Genomic DNA, 22,702 nt, shown 5'->3' on the forward strand with positions numbered 1-22,702 from the left:
TGCCCTGAATCTGGAGATGGAATGCTTTATGAGAATAGTAAGAAAGCCATTGTAACTGGATTGTGGAATATAAAAGGGGGAATAAGATTTAAGAAGACTAGAAGAGTATGAAGAAGTGGCGCTAGACTATGAAGGACTCAAAAAAAAAAAAAAAAAAGCCAAATAGGATTTTCATTTTGATTCTGAAAGTAACAGGGAGCCTCTGGAATTTGTTGACTAGAGGAGAGCGAATGGCACTTTAGGAAGATTATTTTGATATTTGAAAGGATGTTTCCCAACCAAATTAATGCAAGCTTAGGTAATTCTTTACTTGTGATTTAAAGTCTTCATATAATTGCCTGTACCTGTTCACGTTTTTGCCAGTACTGGTTTAGCATGTAGGTGATATCATCTGAATATGATTTTTTTTTCAATTGATTGAAATGTTCACATTGCCTAAGATCCCAGGAGTTGGCCCTTTAAAGTAAAATTTAGGGCTAAGGAGAGCCATTGTCTCTTTTCCTTCTTTCACTGATGTCTGGTCGCCAGAACCACTTCAAGCCACAGAAAGGATGTTTTCTTTTCCTGTTTTATTATATCTTCTGCTGCCAGTTCAAGAGTGAAGAATTGCATTTGTACATGAGATGATAGAAATGACCTTTGTTTTCCATGCTCCTGTGAGATAGCTGTCTTTCATTAGCACTTTTATTCGTAGTGAAGAACATCCGATGGTGGTGGTAGGGTATTAAAGCAGAAGAAATGTGGCCTGTGGCTCCCAAGAATTTGGTCATCTGGGGGTGCAGGGTGGGAGGCAGGCTTTCTGTGACTACCCTAATGAAGTTAAGTGAAAAGAGAGAAACATTTGGCAAACATGACAGGGAATGAAGATAAAGTCAGCTCCCTAGTGATGTTGTCAACAGTCTAAACTATGTTGATGAAAAATCTTGGGAGCTCCATACTCTCTGGTCATTTTATGAGAAGAAGTGTGAAAAACTTCATAAAGAGAGAATGTGACCACCCTGTTGGTGGGTGGACATTCTGTTGGTGAAACAAATTATGTAAGATCATCCACTTATGAAATGTGTTCACCCTTGTAGTCATATTTACATAGTCAAGTTACAGATGGAATGAATTCCTTAATATAGATATTTAAATCTTGGGAAATAATTGTGAAGGAAACAGATAATGCCTCATTAATCATTTTGTAGGCTGATTTTTATTTGGTGGATAAACTTAGTATACATTTTGATATTGGATGCATTTATTTTAAATTTTGCTTTTCTGATTTAGAATTTCTTATTTCATTTGTTAGGAATTATGTAAAAATGCTCTTCATCAGTTCAGTGGGACAAAGGTAATCCTTTTTCTCTCATGAGTGATTGAATTATTTTGCCAGAGATTCTTATTAACAATTTTTGCTGTACTTTATATCACTTCCATGACTTTGAACAAACTATTCCCCATAGCTGGAGTACAATCCTTCCTCACCTGCCTCCTACAATCCCCACTTTCCCGAATTTAAAGTTCTGTTTAAACATATTCTACGAGAGATCTTTCCTGATTGAAATTTGTTTATTCATAGAATGAAATTTGTCAACAATAGCTTCCACAATTTATGCTCAGTCAATTTTGAGTTAGAAATATAAATGAGCTATATTGATGACTAAAAATAGTTTTTGAAACTCTGTGAATGAATGTGCTAATTTGGGGGGCCATTTGAAGAGTCAGGCTCTTTATGGGGAGTAACAATTTCTTTTTCTATTTAGGTAGCCTAGATTAATCTGAGCTATCACAAGAGTATTTTGTTGTTGTTGTTAACAAAATTAATGCAGAATTCATCTTGAGTTACATCTAAATAGAATCATAATCAGACCTTTTAAGACCTTAAGGTATTTGGTTATCTTCTAGTCCAATCTACTCATTTTTCCAGATAAGCAAACCAGCCTAGAAAAATTAAGCACTTTGCTCAGGGCCACATAGTTCATTATGCAACACAGCATAATCAATGCAATCAATGCATCTTTCTCTTTTCATTCAAACACAGTCTGGAATATGTCTCTTCTGCCATGAGTTCAAGTATGGCTAAGATTAGCTCTGTGGCTCTTGGCAAGTCATGTCCCTTAACCTCTGTCTAAATAAGGACTATAATGGTATCTACCTTCTTGAGTTGTTGTGAGGGCAAAATGAGGCAATATTTGCCAAGAACTTTAAAAACCTTTAAGTACTATAGAAATGTTGATTGTAATGATAGCTATTATTATTTTCATTGCCATATAGAACTTGATTCTTTGTCATTTTGAGTGACTGTCACCTCACACTCAGTGTGTCTGAAATAAAGCTTAATTGGCTCTTCTAAATCTTGCTTTAAGTTTCCCTGTTTTTTTCTTTCTTTTTTTAAATTTAATTTTAATTTTAAAAATTTATTGGAATAAAACAAGCATTTCCATAATACAGTATAATAAAAAAAAATATGTTTGCATGTGAAACTGCAAATCTGCTATATATACAACTTATTTTTTCATTCAAATATATAATAGTTACAATGTAAATTTTCTTTCTTCTTCCCTTCCTCAGAAATGGCTACCATTAGACACAGACTCATATCTATATATGTAAAATTATTCTCTGCATACTTCTATTAGTTCTTTCTCTGGATATAGATAGCATCTTTCTTCATATGACCTTTATAGTTAATTTGGGTATTTATAATAATAAAATGACTTGGTTGCTCAAAGTTGTTCTTAAACAATTGCTGATTGCTGACATTGTATACAATGTTCTCATGGTTCTGCTCATTTCTATTTCATTTTGTTGATGGTGTATATGGCTGTCCTTCCAGTCTCTATAGTTTGAAATTTGGGGATTTTCTGTGATTTCCCTTTGCTTCCCTTGCCACATCCAATTAGTTGCAGAGTTCTTTTGAGTCTACTGCTACATTCTTCCACTCTTTTCTACCCCCTATTAGATGATCTCATTACCTCTTCTTTGTGGTAATAGCTTCCCAATTAATCTCCATTCTCACATCCAATCATTTAGTTGCCAAAACAATATAAATGTTCAGATCTGAACCATGTTACCTAGTGATTCAAATTCTTCAGTTGGCTCCTTTTACTCTTAGAATAAAGACTTTTTAGCCTGATATTTAGGTCTTTCTCCTAGTCCTCACTTGTTTCTCATCATTCTCTTTTTTCTTGTTCTGGCTAAATTGAACCATTCCTTGATCTTGAGATCGCATCATCTGCCCCTGTGATTCATTCAGGCTGTCCTGCATACTTGTAATACATTTTTCCCCCACATCTTTGTTTTCTAAAATCTTGTGCCAAGTTTCATGTCAAGCTTTGCTTTCTCCATGAATTGTTCCCTGCCCCCCACTATTTTCTCCTAAGTATTCTCTCTTTTCCTCATAACCCTAAAGTTCTATGCTTTTTCATCTTTGTATTTCAAGTGACTAACATAGTTAAATGCCGCATAATAAAAATCTAAGAGAATTTTGTTGAAATGCATTAACTTGATTTTAAATCTAACCTATTTAAATATCTTTTCAATTGTTTTGACAGATTGGATAGATTAGTATTGGATAAAGTACTCATCCTATAGTCAAGAAAACCTGAATTCAAATCCAACCTTAAGTACTTATTAGCTTCAGCCTCAGCTTCCTCAGCTATAAAATAAGAGACAATAATTGTGAGAATCAAATAAGATCATATTTGTTAAAGTGTTCAAACATTGTCTAGCACATAGTGGGTGCTTAATAAATGCTTACTCCATTCTGTTCCATTTATAGAGGGAATAGTTCTCACTGACTTAACTGTTGTGGTTTTATTTTAGGTTAACCAAACCCCTCTCATTTGCGGATTGTGTTGGAGATGAACTGCCATGGGGGTGGGAAGCAGCCTTTGACCACCAGATTGGTGTCTACTACATTGATCACATCAACAGTAAGTTTCTCATTTCTTTTAAAGCATCTACACCAAAGATTTGCTGTTCAAGATCTGTCTGGTTGTGTTGTCTCCATCTGATTCTCAACTAAATGCATTTTCTTTGTGCCTCACAGTTTTTCAAATGGGAGAGAAATTTCTCAATTGCAAAAAACAACAAAAATCATGTGCAACTTGAGAATAAGAAGTCATTGAGAAAGTAGATTCATTGTTTTCTGATAAGAGTAGACTTCTCCATTCCTCTGGTGTTAACTTTGCTGGTATGTAGGTTCATGACTTATTTTAGCCACATTTGATCTCTCAGTACTGTGGGGAATGGGGAGTAAATGACCTTTTCCTTCTCTTGAAGGTGTAACCTTACTGTCTCATAATAATTTACAACACTCTGAATTTCTCCTACTACTTCTCTGTGGGACTTTGAAAGTGCTTTGCTTGTAAGAGGCAAAAGAGACATTATCTTCTTTTTCCCCCAGGCCACCATAGCAGCCATTGTAAATGTGGTGATTGCTCCCTAGGAAAGAGCCATGTTCTCTTTTCTACTCTTTGCAGTTAATCTGTTTCTTCTTTTGCCACTTTTCCTGTAGCTTATGTAGCAGATAGATTTCTCATATCTTTCTGAAAGGATTTCATTAATGCAAGTATTTTGGGAATATATTTCATACTTCAAAAAAATCTCTTTGGCAAATTCTTATTATAAATCATTACATGACAATAGTATGATATCTTTATATTAGATGTACTTTAGAACAAGTGAAGTATTAGTCATTAATTTTTGCAGCTTCCCTTTGAGATTGGTAGTTGCTACTGTTTTTGTCAAACCTAAGAAAGGTTAGATTGATGACACTTATTAGTTTTTTGGTTTTTTTTAGAAAACCAAAAAGCTAAACATACAAAATATGTTTAAATACACTTGTACCAGTTATCATTTATAAAAACTCTCTCAGTAAGGGATATTTCTAAAGATGGCAGGTTTGATCTTTATAAACATGAATATTCATTTTCTCCTGTAATGAGAAAGGATCCAAAACTAATGAAATCATGCTTCACACATCTGAAAATCTGTAGTGGGTGAAGGTGTAGTTAGACAGGCCTAGTAATGAGAGAAGGCTTTGAATATCTTTGTGTGAGACTTTTGTAAAAGTTAAGTAGAGGTTAAGTTGAAGACTGCTCTTCCAGTAATTTCGACTAAAGAAAGGTGATGTGCTGAGGAAGCAATCAGAAATGAATAGTGAAATGTTCACATCAATCCAGTGGCAGGTAGGGAAGCAGAGAAGATTAGCTAGTAGGAAGTATTAAATGATGCAATTTCCTAATAAGTCAGCAGGTACACATGCAGCATCGTGAATCACTAATAGTTACAATGCAATAGTTTTCCAACTCTCAAATCATATAACTCTCAAGCATAGAGTGAAGTTGGGATGAAGGAGGGAAGTGGATTTGAATTATTGAAGTAAAGCTTTTAAAATAGACACATACAGGTAGTATTAATATTCCCTACTACCATTGTAGTAGGGTAACCCAGAGTATATTTGGAAGCCAACTTTAGTCATGTAGATGGTAAATAACAATTATTACAAATTGTTTCTAATATCTCTTTTTAATCAGCTCAAAAGAAATTCTGTTCACTTTATGGAAACTTCTACTTGAAAGATTTTTTGAAATTTATGAGTTTAAAACCAATCATAGTTTTTCAAAGAATCCAAAAGCTAGTTGTTTTAGTTCTGTTGTCATTTGTCTGTTTTTAGTTCCCGATTGTCTTCAAAAAGGAGTCAAACATTAAAGTTTTATGGTAGAAGAGACTAATTGTTTGGTTTTTGTTTGGTTGGTTGGTTGTTTTTTGTTTTTTTTAATTTTTATTTAATTTTATAATTATAACTTTTTTTTTTTTGACAGTACATATTCATGGGTAATTTTTTACAACATTATCCCTTGCACTTAGTTCTATTCAGATTTTTTCCCTTCCTCCCCCAACCCCCTCCCCCAGATGGCAGGCAGTCTTATACATGTTAAATATATTACAGTATATTCTAGATACAATATATGTATGTAGAACCGAATTTCTTGTTGTACAGGAAGAATTGGATTCAGAAGGTAAAAATAACAGTTTACACTCATTTCCCAGTGTTCCTTTTCTGGATGTAGCTGATTCTGTCCATCATTAATCAATTGGAATTGGATTAGCTCTTCTCTATGTTGAAGATATCCACTTCCATCAGCATACATCCTCGTACAGTATCATTGTTGAACTGTATAATGATCTTCTGGTTCTGCTCATTTCACTCAGCATCAGTTGATGTAAGTCTCTCCAAGTCTCTCTGTATTTCTCCTGTTGGTCATTTCTTATAGAACAATAATATTCCATAACATTCATATACCATAGTTTACCCAACCATTCTCCAATTGATGGACATCCATTCATTTTCCAGTTTCTAGCCACTATGAAAAGGGCTGCCACAAACATTTTGGCACATACAGGTCCCTTTCCCTTCTTTAGTATTTCCTTGGGGTATAAGCCCAGTAGTAGCGCGGCTGGGTCAAAGGGTATGCACATTTTGATAACTTTCTGGGCATAATTCCAGATTGCTCTCCAGAATGGTTGGATTCTTTCAAAACTCCACCAACAATGCATCAGTGTCCCAGTTTTCCCACAGCCCCTCCAACATTCATTGTTATTTGTTCCTGTCATCTTAGCCAATCTGACAGGTGTGTAGTGGTATCTCAGAGTTGTCTTAATTTGCGTTTCTCTGATCAATAGTGATTTGGAACACTCTTTCATATGAGTGGAAATAGTTTCAATTTCATCATCTGAAAATTGTCTGTTCATATCTTTTGACCATTTATCAGTTGGAGAATGGCTTGATTTGTTATAAATTAAAGTCAATTCTCTGTATATTTTGGAGATGAGGCCTTTATCAGAACCTTTAACTGTAAAAATGTTTTCCCAATTTGTTACTTCCCTTCTAATCTTGTTTGCATTAGTTTTGTTTGTGCAGAAACTTTTTAATTTGGTGTAATCAAAATGTTCTATTTTGTGATCAATAATGGTCTCTAGTTCTCCCTTGGACACAAACTCCTTCCTCCTCCACAAGTCTGAGAGGTAAACCATCCCATGTTCCTCCAATTTATTTATGATTTTGTTCTTTATGCCTAAATCTTGGACCCATTTTGATCTAATCTTAGTATGTGGTGTTAAATGTGGGTCCATGCCTAGTTTCTGCCATACTAATTTCCAGTTTTCCCAGCAGTTTTTGTCAAATAATGAATTCTTATCCCAAAATTTGGGATCTTTGGGTTTGTCAAACACTAGATTGCTATTTTTATTCACTATCTTGCCCTGTGAACCTAACCTATGCCACTGATCAACTAGTCTATTTCTTAGCCAATACCAAATGGTTTTGGTGACTGTTGCTTTATAATACAGTTCTAGATCAGGTACAGCTAGACCACCTTCACTTAATTTTTTTTTCATTACTTCCCTTGAAATTCTCGACCTTTTGTTGTTCCATATGAATTCTGTTGTTATTTTTTCTAGATTATTTAAATAGTTTCTTGGAAGTCTGATTGGTATAGTACTAAATAAATAGATTAATTTAGGGAGTATTGTCATCTTAATTATATTCGCTCGGCCTATCCAAGAGCACTGCATGTCTTTCCAATTATTTAAATCTGACTTTATTTTTGTGGCAAGTGTTTTGTAATTTTGCTCATATAATTCCTGACTCTCCTTTGGTAGATATATTCCCAAATATTTTATACTATCGACCGTTATTTTGAATGGAATTTCTCTTTGTATCTCTTGCTGTTGGATTGTGTTGTTAATGTATAAAAATGTTGAGGATTTATGTGGATGTTTGGTTGGATTTTTAATGTGATCTCCACTTCACTGTTTGATAAGATCTTTGATTTCTTTGTGGGGGATTCCTGTGATGTAGTGGAATGATCACTAGTTTTAGAATTAGAGTATTTGATTGGAATTCTAGCTTTGATAACTACTGCCCATGTGATCTCAATTAAGTCTTTTAACCTTTCGTGGTCCCATTGTCTTATTTTATGTTCCCTTCCATTGCTTTTATCTCTAAATGCTATGGTATCTCCATCTAGGCAACTTGAAATCACTCTATGCTTCCCTCAGCAGACTGTTTTATGTGAGTTGTTTGTGGTCAAACCTGTTATCTAAGGTTGTTATTTGTCCTTCATTTTTGAAGGGGACCATGACTTCAGGGAGATGATGCTGTGACATGCAAGTGACTTGGATTTCAGTGAGGGAGGGCTGTGCAAGGTCATCTGCCTCACTTTCCCATCCAGAGCCATCTGGGTTCAGTTGCCAGAGATAGATCCAAATGACTAGAGATGATCCGGATGCACTGGGAGACCTTGGCCTTTTTAAGTGCAGGTTTTCAACAAGTCTCAGTTTGACTGAGGAGGGGTCCACTCAGTGATTAAGGCTAGGAGACAATTGAGGCGTAGAATCTCCTCTTTCACCTAGTTCCCACCTTTCTCTTCTCCCCTCTCCTCCCTTTCCCCCCAAGAAAAATCTAAATAAATGAATGAATCTAGGAAGAGAAGACTAGATTTTCTGGTCTAAGCAGAAATGACTGCTATTTACCCCATATTGCAATCTGAGTCAATCAGGACCCGAACAATCATCAAATGGGGCTTGATCTAGGATCTGTTGGTGCCCAATTAGAATCAGTTTGGTTTTGCTTTAAGACCTGTTCCTGGAGAAAGAAATGTAGCCAATAGATTTTTGTTGATGAACCCATTCTTAACTTAGCTAGGCTAGTCCTCAGATGTAAGGCATAAAGTCTTTTTTCCCTTGTCCTAAAACACTTCCCAGTTGGGTTAAGACCAGACATTTTGCTTTGCTGAAGTATCTTTGAGAACCCAGTAAGAGCATATTTTGGGACCATCTCTGATAATTATGCTAAACTGAAGTTTTTTGAAGTAATTAAAGAATGGTAACATGCAAATGCATCTGGCTCCCTCTCCTATGAGTAAAATTACATTTATAACAAAAATATTTTCTCTATGTATTGTTGTAATGGAAGTAAAAGTTTTTATTCTCAAAGCTCCTTTGCCCTCCAGTCCTCCTCATCCTTGTCCTTTTGAAGCTGACCAGATAATTCAATTTTGTAATCTTTCTTCCCTAATTTTTTTCCCTTTTTTCTGTCTCCATCTCAGAGTAATTTTCAAGGCTATTTCCTTTTTTCTTTTTTTCTTTTTTCCCCTTTGTGAGCCCCTCTGGAGCCAGAGGAATTTTGGATTTGGATGGCAACTTTGTCCCTTAGTACCTGCGTGGTTTTGGGCAAGTCTCTTATTAACATCTCAGGATCCTAGTTTCCATATGTATTAGGGCATTGGACAGGTGAATAGGACAGGTGAAGATAGGCTATCCTGCCTTCCTAGTCTATTTCATATTGCTTATGTCATACTGACTACTTGTATATACTCTCTGCCATCCACACTGAATTAATTTCCTGTTTTTTTTAGTCTCTCCTCAAAGCACTTCTTCCTGACATGACCTGGGTGCCTGAAATGTATACATCCTCTAACATCTTCCTATTGCAATCATTGCCTTACATAAAGTACCACGTCCAATGTTTTTTGGATTTTTTTCCAATGCACCTGCTCATTCCTTTGTTTCCCCTTCCTTAACTTTTTGACTTTCCTATGTCCTCAGTACATCTTATATATGTACTTATACGAGCAAGTGTTTTCTTTCCTCTGATAGATTATAAAGTTCTTTCAAAATATTGTTTTTCATCTTTGTATGTTTGATATCTTGTGTACTGTGCTTCACATAGTAGGTTTGAATTTTTTTTCACAATTCACTTCTTAGGCTTTTTTTTTTTTTTTTCAGGAATTAAAATTCATTTTTATATATAAGTAATTAGAAAACAATTCATGTATAATATTTTTGAAAATAATTAGGAATGTATAAAACTTTTGGAGCTTTCATTTTGTCTTAGTGCATTAATAATATCCTAGTACCTTGATGGACTTGATGCACCCTAAAGTGTCCAAATTACATACAGCAAGTAGTTTCCTCACTTAAAAGAACCAGGTTCATTATCTCATTAATCTTCAAGACATTTCTGTAAAGCAGTTTAGAGAGCAAATGGTATTATCCTATTTTAACAGCTGGTATGCGCATATGCTATATCTGTGCATTACACAATTTCAGCATTTTTTCTTTTCTTTTTATGAAAGATGAGGGATTGAAATGTTTTGTTTATTAAAACTGTTTCTGTCTCATCTGGGTCAATACTCTAAGATTTGACCTTGAAAACTATAGTTGCTTAAAATGATACATTTATTGGCTTTTTTGTGGAATTTTTCCATATTTGGAGGCAAGAGCTTAACAGCAGTTGTGAAGTGTTTTTCTAAGGTTTTGACTTTACCATTGGTAATGGAAAATAATCATTTTGAAGTAAAGCTTAAAGATGGAATCTTTTAAAATTAATTAATATACCTCAGTTTCTTTATTTGCAAGCAAACATAGGTTTAGCAGTAGAAGGGACTTTAGGGATCCAGTGCAATCCCCTCATTTTACAAATGAAGCTTATAATAAAGGATTTATCCAATGTCCCATAAATAAAAGTAAGTGGTGGAACTAGTATTTGCCACATTCTGGTCTGTTGACTCTACATTTAGTCCTCTGTCCACCTTAAGGAACTCTAAATTCCCTTATGATGATATAACAATTATTTTAAAGTGATAGAAAGAGCTCAACTCTGTGTTTGGAGTCTAGAAATATGTGAGTTTGAAATTCACCTCTCATCTTAGCCATATGACCATGGAGAACTCATTGAACATTGTCTGTGCTTCTGTAAAACAGAAATACACATGGAGTATGTCACTTGGGAAGTCCAAACATTGTGATTCTGAAGCTCAAATGAGATAAAACATGTAAAACATTTTGTAAATCTCTCTCTCATATGCATAGATATTTATGCATGTGTGTGTGTGTATGAACTTTCACCTGATGAAAATTGCTGTGCTTTGGAGGTGAAGGAGAAGAATCTTTTTTTTTTTTTTTTTTTAATTTTTTATTATTATATATATATATTTTATAATATTATCCCTTGTATTCATTTTTCCAAATTATCCCCCCCTCCCTCTATTCCCTCCCCCCGATGACAGGCAGTCCCATACATTTTACATGTGTTACAATATAGTCTAGGTACAATACATGTGTGTGAATATCATTTTCTTGTTGCACAATAAACATTAGAATCCGAAGGTACATGCAACCTGGGCAGACAGATATTAGTGCTAACAATTTACATTCACTTCCCAGTGTTTCTTCTCTGGGTGTAGCTACCTCTGTCCATCATTGATCAACTGGAAGTGAGTTGGATCTTCTTTATGTTGAAGATTTCCACTTCCATCAGAATACATCCACATACAGTATTGTTGTTGAAGTGTATAGTGATCTTCTGGTTCTGCTCATTTCACTCAGCATCAGTTGGTTTAAGTCTCTCCAGGCCTCTCTGTATTCCTCCTGCTGGTCATTTCTTACAGAGCAATAATATTCCATAACCTTCATATACCACAATTTACCCAACCATTCTCCAACTGATGGACATCCATTCATCTTCCAGTTTCTAGCTACAACAAAAAGAGCTGCCACAAACATTTTGGCACATACAGGTCTCTTTCCGCTCTTTAGTATTTCTTTGGGATATAATCCCAGTAGTAGCGTTGCTGGGTCAAAGGGTATGCACAGTTTGATAACTTTTTGGGGCATAGTTCCAAATTGCTCTCCAGAATGGCTGGATTCTTTCACAACTCCACCAACAATGTATCAGTGTCCCAGTTTCCCCACATCCCCTCCAACATTCATCATTATTTGTTCCTGTCATCTTAGCCAATCTGACAGGTGTGTAGTGGTATCTCAGAGTGGTCTTAATTTGCATTTCTCTGATCAGTAGTGATTTGGAACACTCTTTCATGTGAGTGGAAATAGTTTCAATTTCTTCCTCTGAGAATTGTCTGTTCATATCCTTTGACCATTTATCAATTGGAGAATGGTTCGGTTTCTTATAAATTAGGGTCAGTTCTCTATATATTTTGGAAATGAGACCTTTGTCAGAACCTTTGTTTTTAAAAATATTTTCCCAATTTGTTACTTCCCTTCTAATCTTGTTTGCATTAGTATTATTTGTACAGAAACTTTTTAGTTTGATGTAATCAAAATCTTCTATTTTGTGATCAATAATGATCTCTAGTTCAAGGAGAAGAATCTTGATACATTTTTAAAGTTTTCTATTCTCTTCTCAATGCTTCTTTTTTAGAGTTGCTCAAATATTTTCCCTAATACATGGAATACTTATTGCTGATACAATAAATTCCATATTCCTTTGCTCAGGATTAGAGATCTTCCACAGTCTTTTATCATCCTGCTTTTTCAGCTTGGCTTAATACTGTTTCTTTCTATGTGTATTGCATTCCAGATAACTAAATTAAACTATTCCCTGTCAATGAACAGAAATCCCTAGTACCTCAAATATTCTCCTTTTTCCACTTTGCCTGTCAAATCTCTTATTCCCCCTTAAAAGCTGGCCCGTGTCCAAAATTCATATGTCCCACATCCTTCAAATTTATTGATAATAATCTTTCATGGTTCTCAACACCATGTTTTTCAGTCAGAAACAGAAATGAATTAATGTTAAAAAAGAGGTATTGCCACTTGCTTTGCTGCTATGATTCTAAGGACCTTGGGACCATCTGACTTTCATCTGAAAACTTCCATCTGCATTGTCTTCCCTCTTCTCCATTAGAATGTGAGCCCCTTGAGGGTAGAGACGATTTTACTTTGCTATTTTATTAGTTCATGTTCATTCATTTTTTCAGTTGTATCAGACTCTATGGACTATCCTTGGCACAGGTTCTAGAGTGGTTTGCCATTTCTTTCTCCAGGTCATTGAAGATGATGACATATGAGGCAGATGGGGTTAAAGGAACTGCCCAGGGTCACACAGATAGTAAGTTCTGAGGCCAGATTTGAACTCAGAAAGATGAGTCTTCCTGACTCCAAGCCTGGCACTTAATCCACTGTGCTACCTGACTGCCCTATTTATGTCTCAAGCATTTAATGCAGTGCTTTGCAATGATAATGATGATGCTAGTGATAATTAATTAATTAGTTACTATTTAAATAACCATCTGTAATCTCTTTAGATACTACTTTATTTAATACTCAAAACAATTCTATGAAGTAGATGCTAGTTGTGCTCAATGTTCAAATGAGCAAACTGAAAGAGTTGGTTAGAAAATGTCTGAAGGAGGATTGCATTTAGGTCTTTCTGATTTCATACCCAGCGTTCTATCCAGTGTGCCACATAACCATGGATATGATATGTGCCTAATAAATTCTCCTCTATCCTCTCTTTACTCCTCCCTTCCTCCCTTTCTCCTTCCCTTCTTCCTTCCTTCCTTCCTCCCTCTCTCCTTCTTCCCTTCCCTCTTCTTCCCTCTCTCCCTCCTTTCCATTCCATTCTCTTTTTCTTCTTTCCCTTGGATTTTTTTGAAGTGATTTATTTCATAACTCAGTAACTGATTACCCTGCATTTATGTGTATTTTTCTACAGAAAGAGTATCATGGCATTGGAAGCAGTGATAGTGAAATGTATGTTCTGACAAAACTGATGAAGCTAGAGAGCTTACGATCTCTGACAAAGGAGTGAGTTCACACACTGATAAAACGACAGATCCTTGAAATATTGAAATGGGAAGCATTGTGTTTTATAGCTAACTTTGTATGTCTTTGATTTTATTAGACTTTAAGTTCTCTGAGGACAGGGACTGTGTCTGGTCTAAACTTTGTATCTCCCCACCACATAACATTGGGTTCTGTGTGCACACACCCTAAATGCTTAAAAGATGTTCACTGAATTGAATGAATTTCTAGATGGAATATCTTGTTTTATAAACTCTTTTTTTTTTTTTAAGTCCTTTTGCAGCAGCTAGGTGGCGCAGTGGATAGAGTACCAGCCCTCAGGAGGACCCGAGTTTAAATGTGGTCTCAGACACTTAAACACTTCCTAGCTGGGTGACCCTGGGCAAGTCACTTAACCCCAATTGCGGGGGGGGGGGGGGGGAGCAGGGAAGAGGTAGTCCTTTTCTGTTTTTAATTCAATAAGCTAACCTAGCTTGTGTAATATAATATAAGCAATAAATTTTAGTTTTCTCTGGAGTTTTTCTTAGATTCCTAGTCTAGTTTTTGTGATTCTTCCCTCTCCCTAGGCACCCTTAATTAGCCCAAGGGATGCCATGTATTGCTGTTACTGTGTTTCTACCAGCTTTCAAGTTGTTTTTGAAGGAAAGATAGGCAAGTTTTGTTAAAATAGCATCTAAAAGACTGATAAAGCATTTGAAATTTTAATAAAAGTGAAATTTTAGAAGAGAAATTTGAGACTTCTGGATTCTATTTTTTCTTTCCTTTGGTAAAGAGAGGCACCCATCAGAGCTATTTTAATTCTAATTCTCTTTATGGATATGAGCATTGTACAGCTGGCAAAATATAAAATTGGGGTTTCAATGTTAAATTTAAAACATGATGAAATCCTCTTATTTCAGACTGACTTCAAGTTCCTTTTTGGGATAACCTTCCTCTTCCCACCCCCATCTCCCAGCTTCTTAATGGGGAAAAGCCAGATTGGGGGTGGGGAGTACACTTGAGATCTTATGAGAGTTGGGCCTCTGTAAATCTTGAAAGCATTATAAAGTGCGGTATTAAAAAGAACAAATTATAATTAAATGTTTCTTAATTGATACAACATATGCATTGATCCTTTTGACTACATTATTTAAGCATGGCCTTTTAGAGAAGGCCATTGAACATTAGACAATGCTGGCATCTTTCCAATATATATATACAGCCCATGTGGAGTCAAGTTTCAGAAGTAATAGAAAACAAAAGGAATGTGTTTTGAATACTGGTGCTTCAGTTCTCAAGGATAATTCTGCAGCACAATTTTAAAAACACAAAGACTGTACGTATAGTATTTATAGAATGTCATTGGGTACTGTTAACTTTCTTTGAGGTTAGCTGAAACAACTAATTTCACTTATTTCCTTTCTTATTTTAAGAAGAAAATCAAAGACAAATTTTCTATTATAACTTAAGATAACAAGTTAGAACAGATAGGAGAACCTTAGAAATCACCTAGTCCCAGCTTTCTCATTTTATGGAAGGGAAAAGTGGTCAACTGGCTTACTAAAATCAGTCACATAGTGTGTTAAAGGACAGAGCCTAAATTATAAAAGTGAAATGGAACTCATGTTAGTGGATAAATTGAGAGTGAGGGGACAACAGGGAGAGAGTGTAGGACAAAATTCTGTGATATTAGGTGGTATAGTATGGGGAATGATGCAGTAACAGACTGAGAAAAAGATGTCAGATGGAAAAGAAAAGAGAGGAGAAATGTTCAAGAATAGAAGGTGGTCACCAGTGTTAGATTCAACAGAGAGGTAAAAAAGGTTGAAGATTGGGGAAAAGACATCACATTTAGCAATTAACAGATAATTGATAATTTTGGAGAGAACAGTTCTGGTGAATGATAGGATAAGAGAATGCAGGGTTAAAGAAATGAGAGGGAGGGAATGGAGACTATAAGTTCCCACCTCCCTCCAGAACTTGGGGTTAAAAAAGGAAGGTAAAGTGGAGAATGATTGTCTGAGGGATTACTGGGGTCAGGAGGGTTTTTTATGGTTTGGGGAGATCCAGACGTCTTTTTTTTAGGTAATGGGGAAGAAACTGTTAGATTGGTAGAGATTGATGAAATTTAGAAGGAGAGAGGATAATTTGGAGGGCAATCTATCAAAGTACACAGGAAAGGATAGGAATCTGGGGCCTTGTTGGACCTCTTCATCAGAAATTAGAAGGAAGATGAGAGAATAGGTGGTTTTGAGATTACAAGAAGACAAAACTTAGGTGATTGAGCCTTATTTTCTCCCTAATCAATCAACAAACATTTTACAAAGTACCTTCTCTGTGGCAAGCATTGTGTTAAGAGCTGGGAAGCAAAATATGGGATGAGATCTTCTGAGAAGGTAGATGATATCCTGGGAAGCTTGAGGAGAGAAGACAAAGTTTGGAATGGCTGTGTTAGTGGAGAGTATGATAGAGAATCAAGTGGAAAGGAATAAAAAAATTGCTTTGTGTCCTGCAGCGTCAGCCCAGTTAAGATTAAATAGTATAAATTTGTAGTGAACTCATTTAGTTCAATGACTTCCTCCAACACTGTTCAATATAAGAGAAAGGTGGAGGGAAGTGCATGGTGGGAATAGTTCAAGACCAAACAGCAAGGGGACAAGGGGCATAGAATTAGACATTAAAAAGCAGTTCAAAGTACTTGTTGTTCAGTCATGTCTGACTTCATGATCATATTCATAAGAACTCGTGGAATACTAAGTTCCCATGAAGCATTTTCCTTATAATAGTGATCTTGTTTTCTCGGAAATGGTGTTGAAGTGTTTTCCATTTCTTCAGCTTGCTTTACCGATGAAACTGGGACAAGCAGGTGAAGTGACTTTAAGTCCAGGTTGATACAGCTTGTATCTGAAGCCAGATTTGAACTCAGGAAACTGGGTCTTCTTGACCCCAGGTCTGGAGCTGTATCACCTAGATTTTTTGAAGTGTTAAGGTCAAATTAATTGTAGAGTCAAGTTGGGGAAGAGAAGAAATAAAGCTAGAACAGGATAATGGCATGGACAGTTCTAAGGGTTGCAGGACACTTGAAATCATGATGAGAATATAGAATAAACTTAAGAGGAATGAGGCACAGGAAGAGATGGAGCGATAAAAGGTTATAGTCACAAAAAAAATTCAGAATTATGAAAGTAGAATACTTATGGGTCATGGAAGAAGAACAAAGGTATGACTGTCCCTGTGGTTGGCTCTGTGGTGGAAGGAGGTAGGGGGTCATGGAAATTGAGCATGCATTGCGGATATGATGAAAAAGTAAATTAATCCAAATGAGGTCATTTAAAAAATTCATATTGGTGATATCTATCCTTCCGGATAGGAAGAAAATTAGGTAAGCTTGAGATTAGTTCTAAACTGGGATACATTTCCCCAGCCTAATGTTTGTCATTTGTTGTGAGCTCTGATAGTTTATTCCTATATTTAAACTTCACATTCATAAGAACTTGTGGAATAGTGAATTCCCATGAGGAATGGGGATGTTTACACATTATTCATTGTGTTACTACAGCTACTAATGTAGTATCGACAACATTCAAATCCTTTTGCCTTAAAATAGAGTGATTTCTTTGTGCTGTCACATTTTAATACCTTCATGATAACATACTTTCTTTGAGTATTTACTTTAAGTAAAGTCTTCATAGATCATTCAGCAAATGTATCCATTTGGTGGAGATAAAAGAACATTGTTTGGGAAGTCTTTTTCAAAGATACTTTTAAAAACCCTGTTTTGTAATTCCTGTATGAATTGTGCAAAATATTTCATAAAATGTAAACATCCCTTACCGAGATTCTTACTGAGATAGCCCATGGTATTTTTTTTTTCCTGAGGCTGGGGTTAAGTGACTTGCCCAGGGTCACACAGCTAGGAAGTGTTAAGTCAGATTTGAACTCGGGTCCTCCTGAATTCAGGGCTGGTGCACTGCGCCACCTAGCTGCCCCCCTGCCCATGGTATTTAAGAGTCTAGTGGAGTATTTCTGCTGATCTATCCCAAATCCTCAAAGAGAGTATTTTTGGGACAAGGTCCCATTAGAACCTAGCCTGAACTAAATAATTTATCTTCAGTAAATTTGGATATGAGTTGAAATTGACTTTAATAAATTAAGTGGCATAGTAACTAAGTTATGCCAATTCAGAATTGAAGCTATGTAATTATATTGTCTAGAAAGCACAGGTGCTCTTTGCTCAGCCCCAGGATTGTCCACACTTCTAAGATCATCTGCAATGATGCTGTCTGCAAAGGCTTAATCCTGTGCAAAGTAATCTCTCTTGTTTTCTCGTCTTTAGCCTTATTTTTGGACATTGGATAGCCATACTCATTCTATATCTGGGTAATTAAAAAATTTTTATATGCATTGATTTTATAATGAAAAAAGCATGCTTACTTGCTTTAAAGAAGATTCCCTTTTCTTTTCTTTAATATGAAGGAGCATGTAATGGGCTTGACCAGGTTAAACAGGTAAAACAGTGGCTTGGACCCTGCAAAGCCACTTGTGTGCAGAATAGTAATCTAGGCCTGAAAAAAGGCTTTCTAGCATAAAGTCAGTTTAGTGTTGAGATTTGATCTACTTCTGCCTTGTGCCCTTTGAAGTCAGGCTGGGTCTGGCCTAACCTATCCTAAAACAAAGCATTAAGGCATGCCATATTCTCCACACTAGTTCTAAAGAGTCTTTGTTGCTGGCCACAGTGCTTAAATACTTAAGTATTTAAATACTAAAATGCCTTAAATAGATAATAATGAAATGGCAAGCAAAATGAAAGTCTCCTATAAATTGATTTTTTTATGTTATTTTAAACTTAAATGACAAGTTATGTCATAGTTTATCCAGTGAGTCAATCAGCAAGCACTCGTTAAGCACCTGCTGTGTTGCCAGTAGTAATGACACAAAGAAAGAGAAAAGGCAGCCCCTGCCGAGGAGAAGGACATGATCCAGTATGTATGTGGGGAAAAAGAAGAGGGAGATCAATGTGTAAACAGCTATATCCAAACGAGATATTTACAGAATAAGTGGAGCATGGTCTCAGAGAAAAAAACCAAGGTTAAGAAGAACTGGGAAAGACTTGTTTCAGAATGTAGCAACGGAAAATAAGCGTATAGAAATTGAGAGCTATAGTAGACTGAGATTTATGATGTGGATTTCTGGCACTGTCAGCATTATTTGCCTACCTTTGCTTCATAACCATAAATTTTAAATTTGCTGTGCTTCCTATGAGACATGGGGGGGGGGGGGGGAGAGACAGAGAGAATATGTATGTGTGTTGAAGAGGTTAAAGTATGCTTATATAGAAATAAATAATTTCTAGTTGAATACTGTAGGCATTACCAAAGAGTGTTTGCTTAAGTGAGAATATATTTTTGCTTGGCAGGAGTTAGACTCATTCATGCCTCTTTAGTAGTTGAGGGCCTAACCTCTTTTGATAGAGGATTGCTGAGAAATCATCACCAAATTTGTGTTTGCCATTGTTCAGACCAATACCATTTTTGTAGAAGCCAGATTGGTTCCAAGAGCAACAACCAGCCCAAATACTGTAGAATCTATCTTAATCCAAAAGACTCTAGAGATATTTAGCTTTCTTTTGTGTTCTGGACCTCATCTGGCAATCCAGGGAAGTTTATGACCCCATTTTAGAACAATGATTTTAAATGTATAAAATACATATAATTTCAAAGAAAATATATCATATAGAAACAGAAATACTTTAAGAATCTCTTCTCCAGAGGGCTAGCCTAGTTGAAGATTTATCCTTTTGGGCATCTGAATAAAACTCGTTCTATTATTTTAGTCCTTGGACAGTCCTCAGAACCCTAATGAATTATTTTATACCTATTTCTTTTGCTGATTTTTCCTTTATCTTCAACTTTTGCATTCTTCTTAAAGTAAAAAAAATCATGACTGATTTGGTTTACAGTAAAGTTGCCGTGAGGATGGGAAAAGAGGACATTGTCCCCATGGATCCCAATCTCCTTTTGTTTTTTCCTTAATTATGGCCTATTTCAACAGTTCTCCCTTCAAAACGGACATACTTGTATGTCTTTCTTTTTCCTCCCCTTCTTTCTTTCTGTTTTGAGCTTCTCCCCAAATCTCTTTCTTTTACTTCTGAACTTTGTTAAGAGTTGTAGCAACTTTGTTTTTTCCTCCTTTTTATAGCACTACGTTGTCATTCTTGATTTCTCCACTTCTGAACAAGAGATCCTTGGATCACGTCATTTGGCTACATTCTCTGTCCTTGTAGTTCTGTGAATTGTATAATTATTTCTATTTGCAGTACCAAGAAAAGAATTTAAATACTCAAAAACAGTAGCTATTGAAACACTAGAATAATTATTATATATTCTTTTCACCTGTTTTATACTATATGCATATTTGGTATAATAGTCCAAAAGACACCATTTAGGGATCTTTACCCTCTCTTTTAATAATGTCTTTGTTTCCCATGTTTAGTTATCAACTCTGTGCCCATGATTTACATATACATATGTGTATGTGCACATATTTATGTATGTGTTATAGTATGTTAATATAGTATAATTACATATACATGTAATTATATACAAATATGTATTTGTGCTGACAAACACACATATGATGTGAGCTCTGAAACCAGTTATTCTCTTCCCTTATGAGGAAATGCTAAAAGGATCCCATTTTGCTATTATCAGCTATAATCGGTAATTAGGTCAGCTTACCCAGACTATCTTATTACTATAATTAACATAGTCATAACGTGAACTCCATCAACTATCTTTGCACATAAAAAAGGAAAGTAGTTCTCCAAGACTACCATGGTCCCAACATTTCAATATATATCCTTGTCGCTCTCAAGATCCCACCTTTATTTTTCCTTCTTCCCTCTAAACTATGTCATTTTCTCCAAAAGCATGTTGCACAATTATCTTGTGAATAAAGGCAAAGAGAATGCCATTGTGATTTTGTCACATGCACTTTACCCTTTAAATCAGGAATCACTTTCTTGACCTTCATCTCCTTCTCTCTCCCTCTCTCTCTTTTTCTTTTTCTCTCTCTGTCTCTGTCTCTCTCTCTCACACACACACACAGACACTTGTGTGTGTGTATGTGTGTATATATATATATATATTTATCCTATCATCCATTTATTATCTGTACTGCTGGAGAAACTGATAGAGATAAAGATTAGAGAACAATTTAATAATTTATTTGAAAGGGAGAGATTTACTGGTACCAAATGGATCCATGGTTTGATCCCAGGGCTGAATGAGACTATAGTCTCAAAGAATCCAGCAGTGAATGTCAGATACAAAGATTCTTTTAAAGGGTTACAAGAACTATGATATAATGGGGGGTAGTACCTGGATGGGGATGACCTAATGGGAGGAGGTACTTAGGATGACATAATGGGAGGTACTGGAGAGGCTCCTGATATTCTTACGAAGTCTAGGATGGATAAAGACCTTTATCCCATCAAACATAGGGAATGACTATAGCTTAAGGTCTAAGATATAAGACCTTTAATCTAACATTAAGAAGGAATGGTTATAACCTGGGGCAGAGTAACTGAATAGGACAATTAGGGAAACTGGGTCAGGACTTTAAAAGGGAACTGTGGCACAACAAATCTATCTGTAATCTGTAATTCCAAGAGAGAACCATGGAGAAGAATTGGATTAAAGCATGCTATTTTCACTTTTTTCATTATTGTTGTTTGCTTGGGTTTTTTTTTCCTTTTCCTTTCTCTTCTTTTCCCTTTTTTTCCCTGATATTTTTGCACAGCATGACAGATATGGAAATAGGTTTAGAATTGCACATGTTTAACTTGTGTTGCTTGCTGTTTGGGGGAGATGGGAAAGAGGAAGAGAGAGAGAAAAATCTGGAACTCAACATTTTGTAAAGGTGAATATTGAAAACTATCTTTGCATGTATTTGGAAAAATAAAATAGTATTAAAATACCAGCCAAAGACTTATCCAGCCTTTGCTTAAAGACTTACAAAGAGAAGGAATCCATTATCTTTCAAGACAATCCATTCCACTTTTTAGTTTAATATTAGTAAAACATTAGTAATTCATTTCGGTTTTGGTTTTGTCCTTTTGCTCTTAGCTTCTTCTGTTGAACTTGTGTTAAATTCTACTCTGTAACTAGAATTATGAAATTTTGGAGCTTGAAGAAGCATTTGGGATAAAACTGATTACAATTCAACAAATATTTTTAAATGTGTTTTTATATTCTGTAATAAATGCTGGGCATCAAAGGATAGAAGCTTTATTCCAATGAGAGCTCATTTTATTAATGAGGGAATAGAGTCTGAGAAGCTGTGTCTTTGCTAAAGTAACATAGCTACTTAATGGAAGAGCAGGAATTAAAATCAGATCTTTTCATTTTAAGATTAGTGTACTTTCTCTACAAAGTACTGCTTTCCCAAATATTCTAACTGGGTATTGTAGATCTACATTTAGAAGAGTCACAATTATAGTTCATTAAAGTCACTTGAAACTCTCCTCCTTAGTGGAATGTTGGCATCATCGTTAAATCATTTAGATTTTAACCCAATAAGCATGTTTCCACAATCATGGTTTGTATACGGTGGTTTGCTATAAAGTCTTTTACTTTCTGCTAATTATTATTAATGTTTCTTTAAAGATCTGTCATTTCATCAGCACGATCAATCTGTTATTTCATTCAATTTCTCTGTTCATTCTTGAGTCTTTCTGAATTTCTGTGACCTAAAAAAAAAAAAATCATCACTTGTCAACCATGTCCCTAGAGATAGAGGCTATTCCTCTAACTTAATGAAGGTTTAGTATTTGTGAGGTTCAGGATACCAGTAGTTCAGTACTAGAAAACAAGGAAACATTATTATTGAAGGAACATATTTATAATAAAGAGGAACAGTTAGGAAGGATGAAAACAAAACAGGTTTCAAGTGGAATGAGGTACTCCAAACCAGATGAATATGGCAGACTTTTATGGGGCTCATATTTGAGTTGAACAGGACTATTCATGGGAGAGGGGAGCAAGGAACTTAGAGCTTGGGATTGTTGCTGATTCGTACTATTTGCTGAGTTGGATGGTTAGGGGTAGGTGTAGGATAGGTATGG

General features: G+C 35.6%; 1 protein-coding gene across 2 annotated transcripts in view; it reads left to right on the forward strand.

Annotated features, from left to right (window-relative positions):
• Positions 1–22,702, forward strand: part of WWC2 (WW and C2 domain containing 2) — a 228,315-nt gene that overhangs the window by 91,101 nt on the left and 114,512 nt on the right. For both annotated transcript variants that reach the window (XM_074275325.1, XM_074275326.1), the window contains one exon: positions 3,808–3,917. In XM_074275325.1, coding sequence (XP_074131426.1) covers positions 3,808–3,917 — 110 coding nt within the window. Of the gene's footprint in view, positions 1–3,807; positions 3,918–22,702 lie in introns of those variants that run through there.

This window comes from Sminthopsis crassicaudata, chromosome 6, assembly GCF_048593235.1.
Source record: "Sminthopsis crassicaudata isolate SCR6 chromosome 6, ASM4859323v1, whole genome shotgun sequence".
In the NCBI taxonomy this organism is placed as follows: Eukaryota; Metazoa; Chordata; class Mammalia; order Dasyuromorphia; family Dasyuridae; genus Sminthopsis; species Sminthopsis crassicaudata.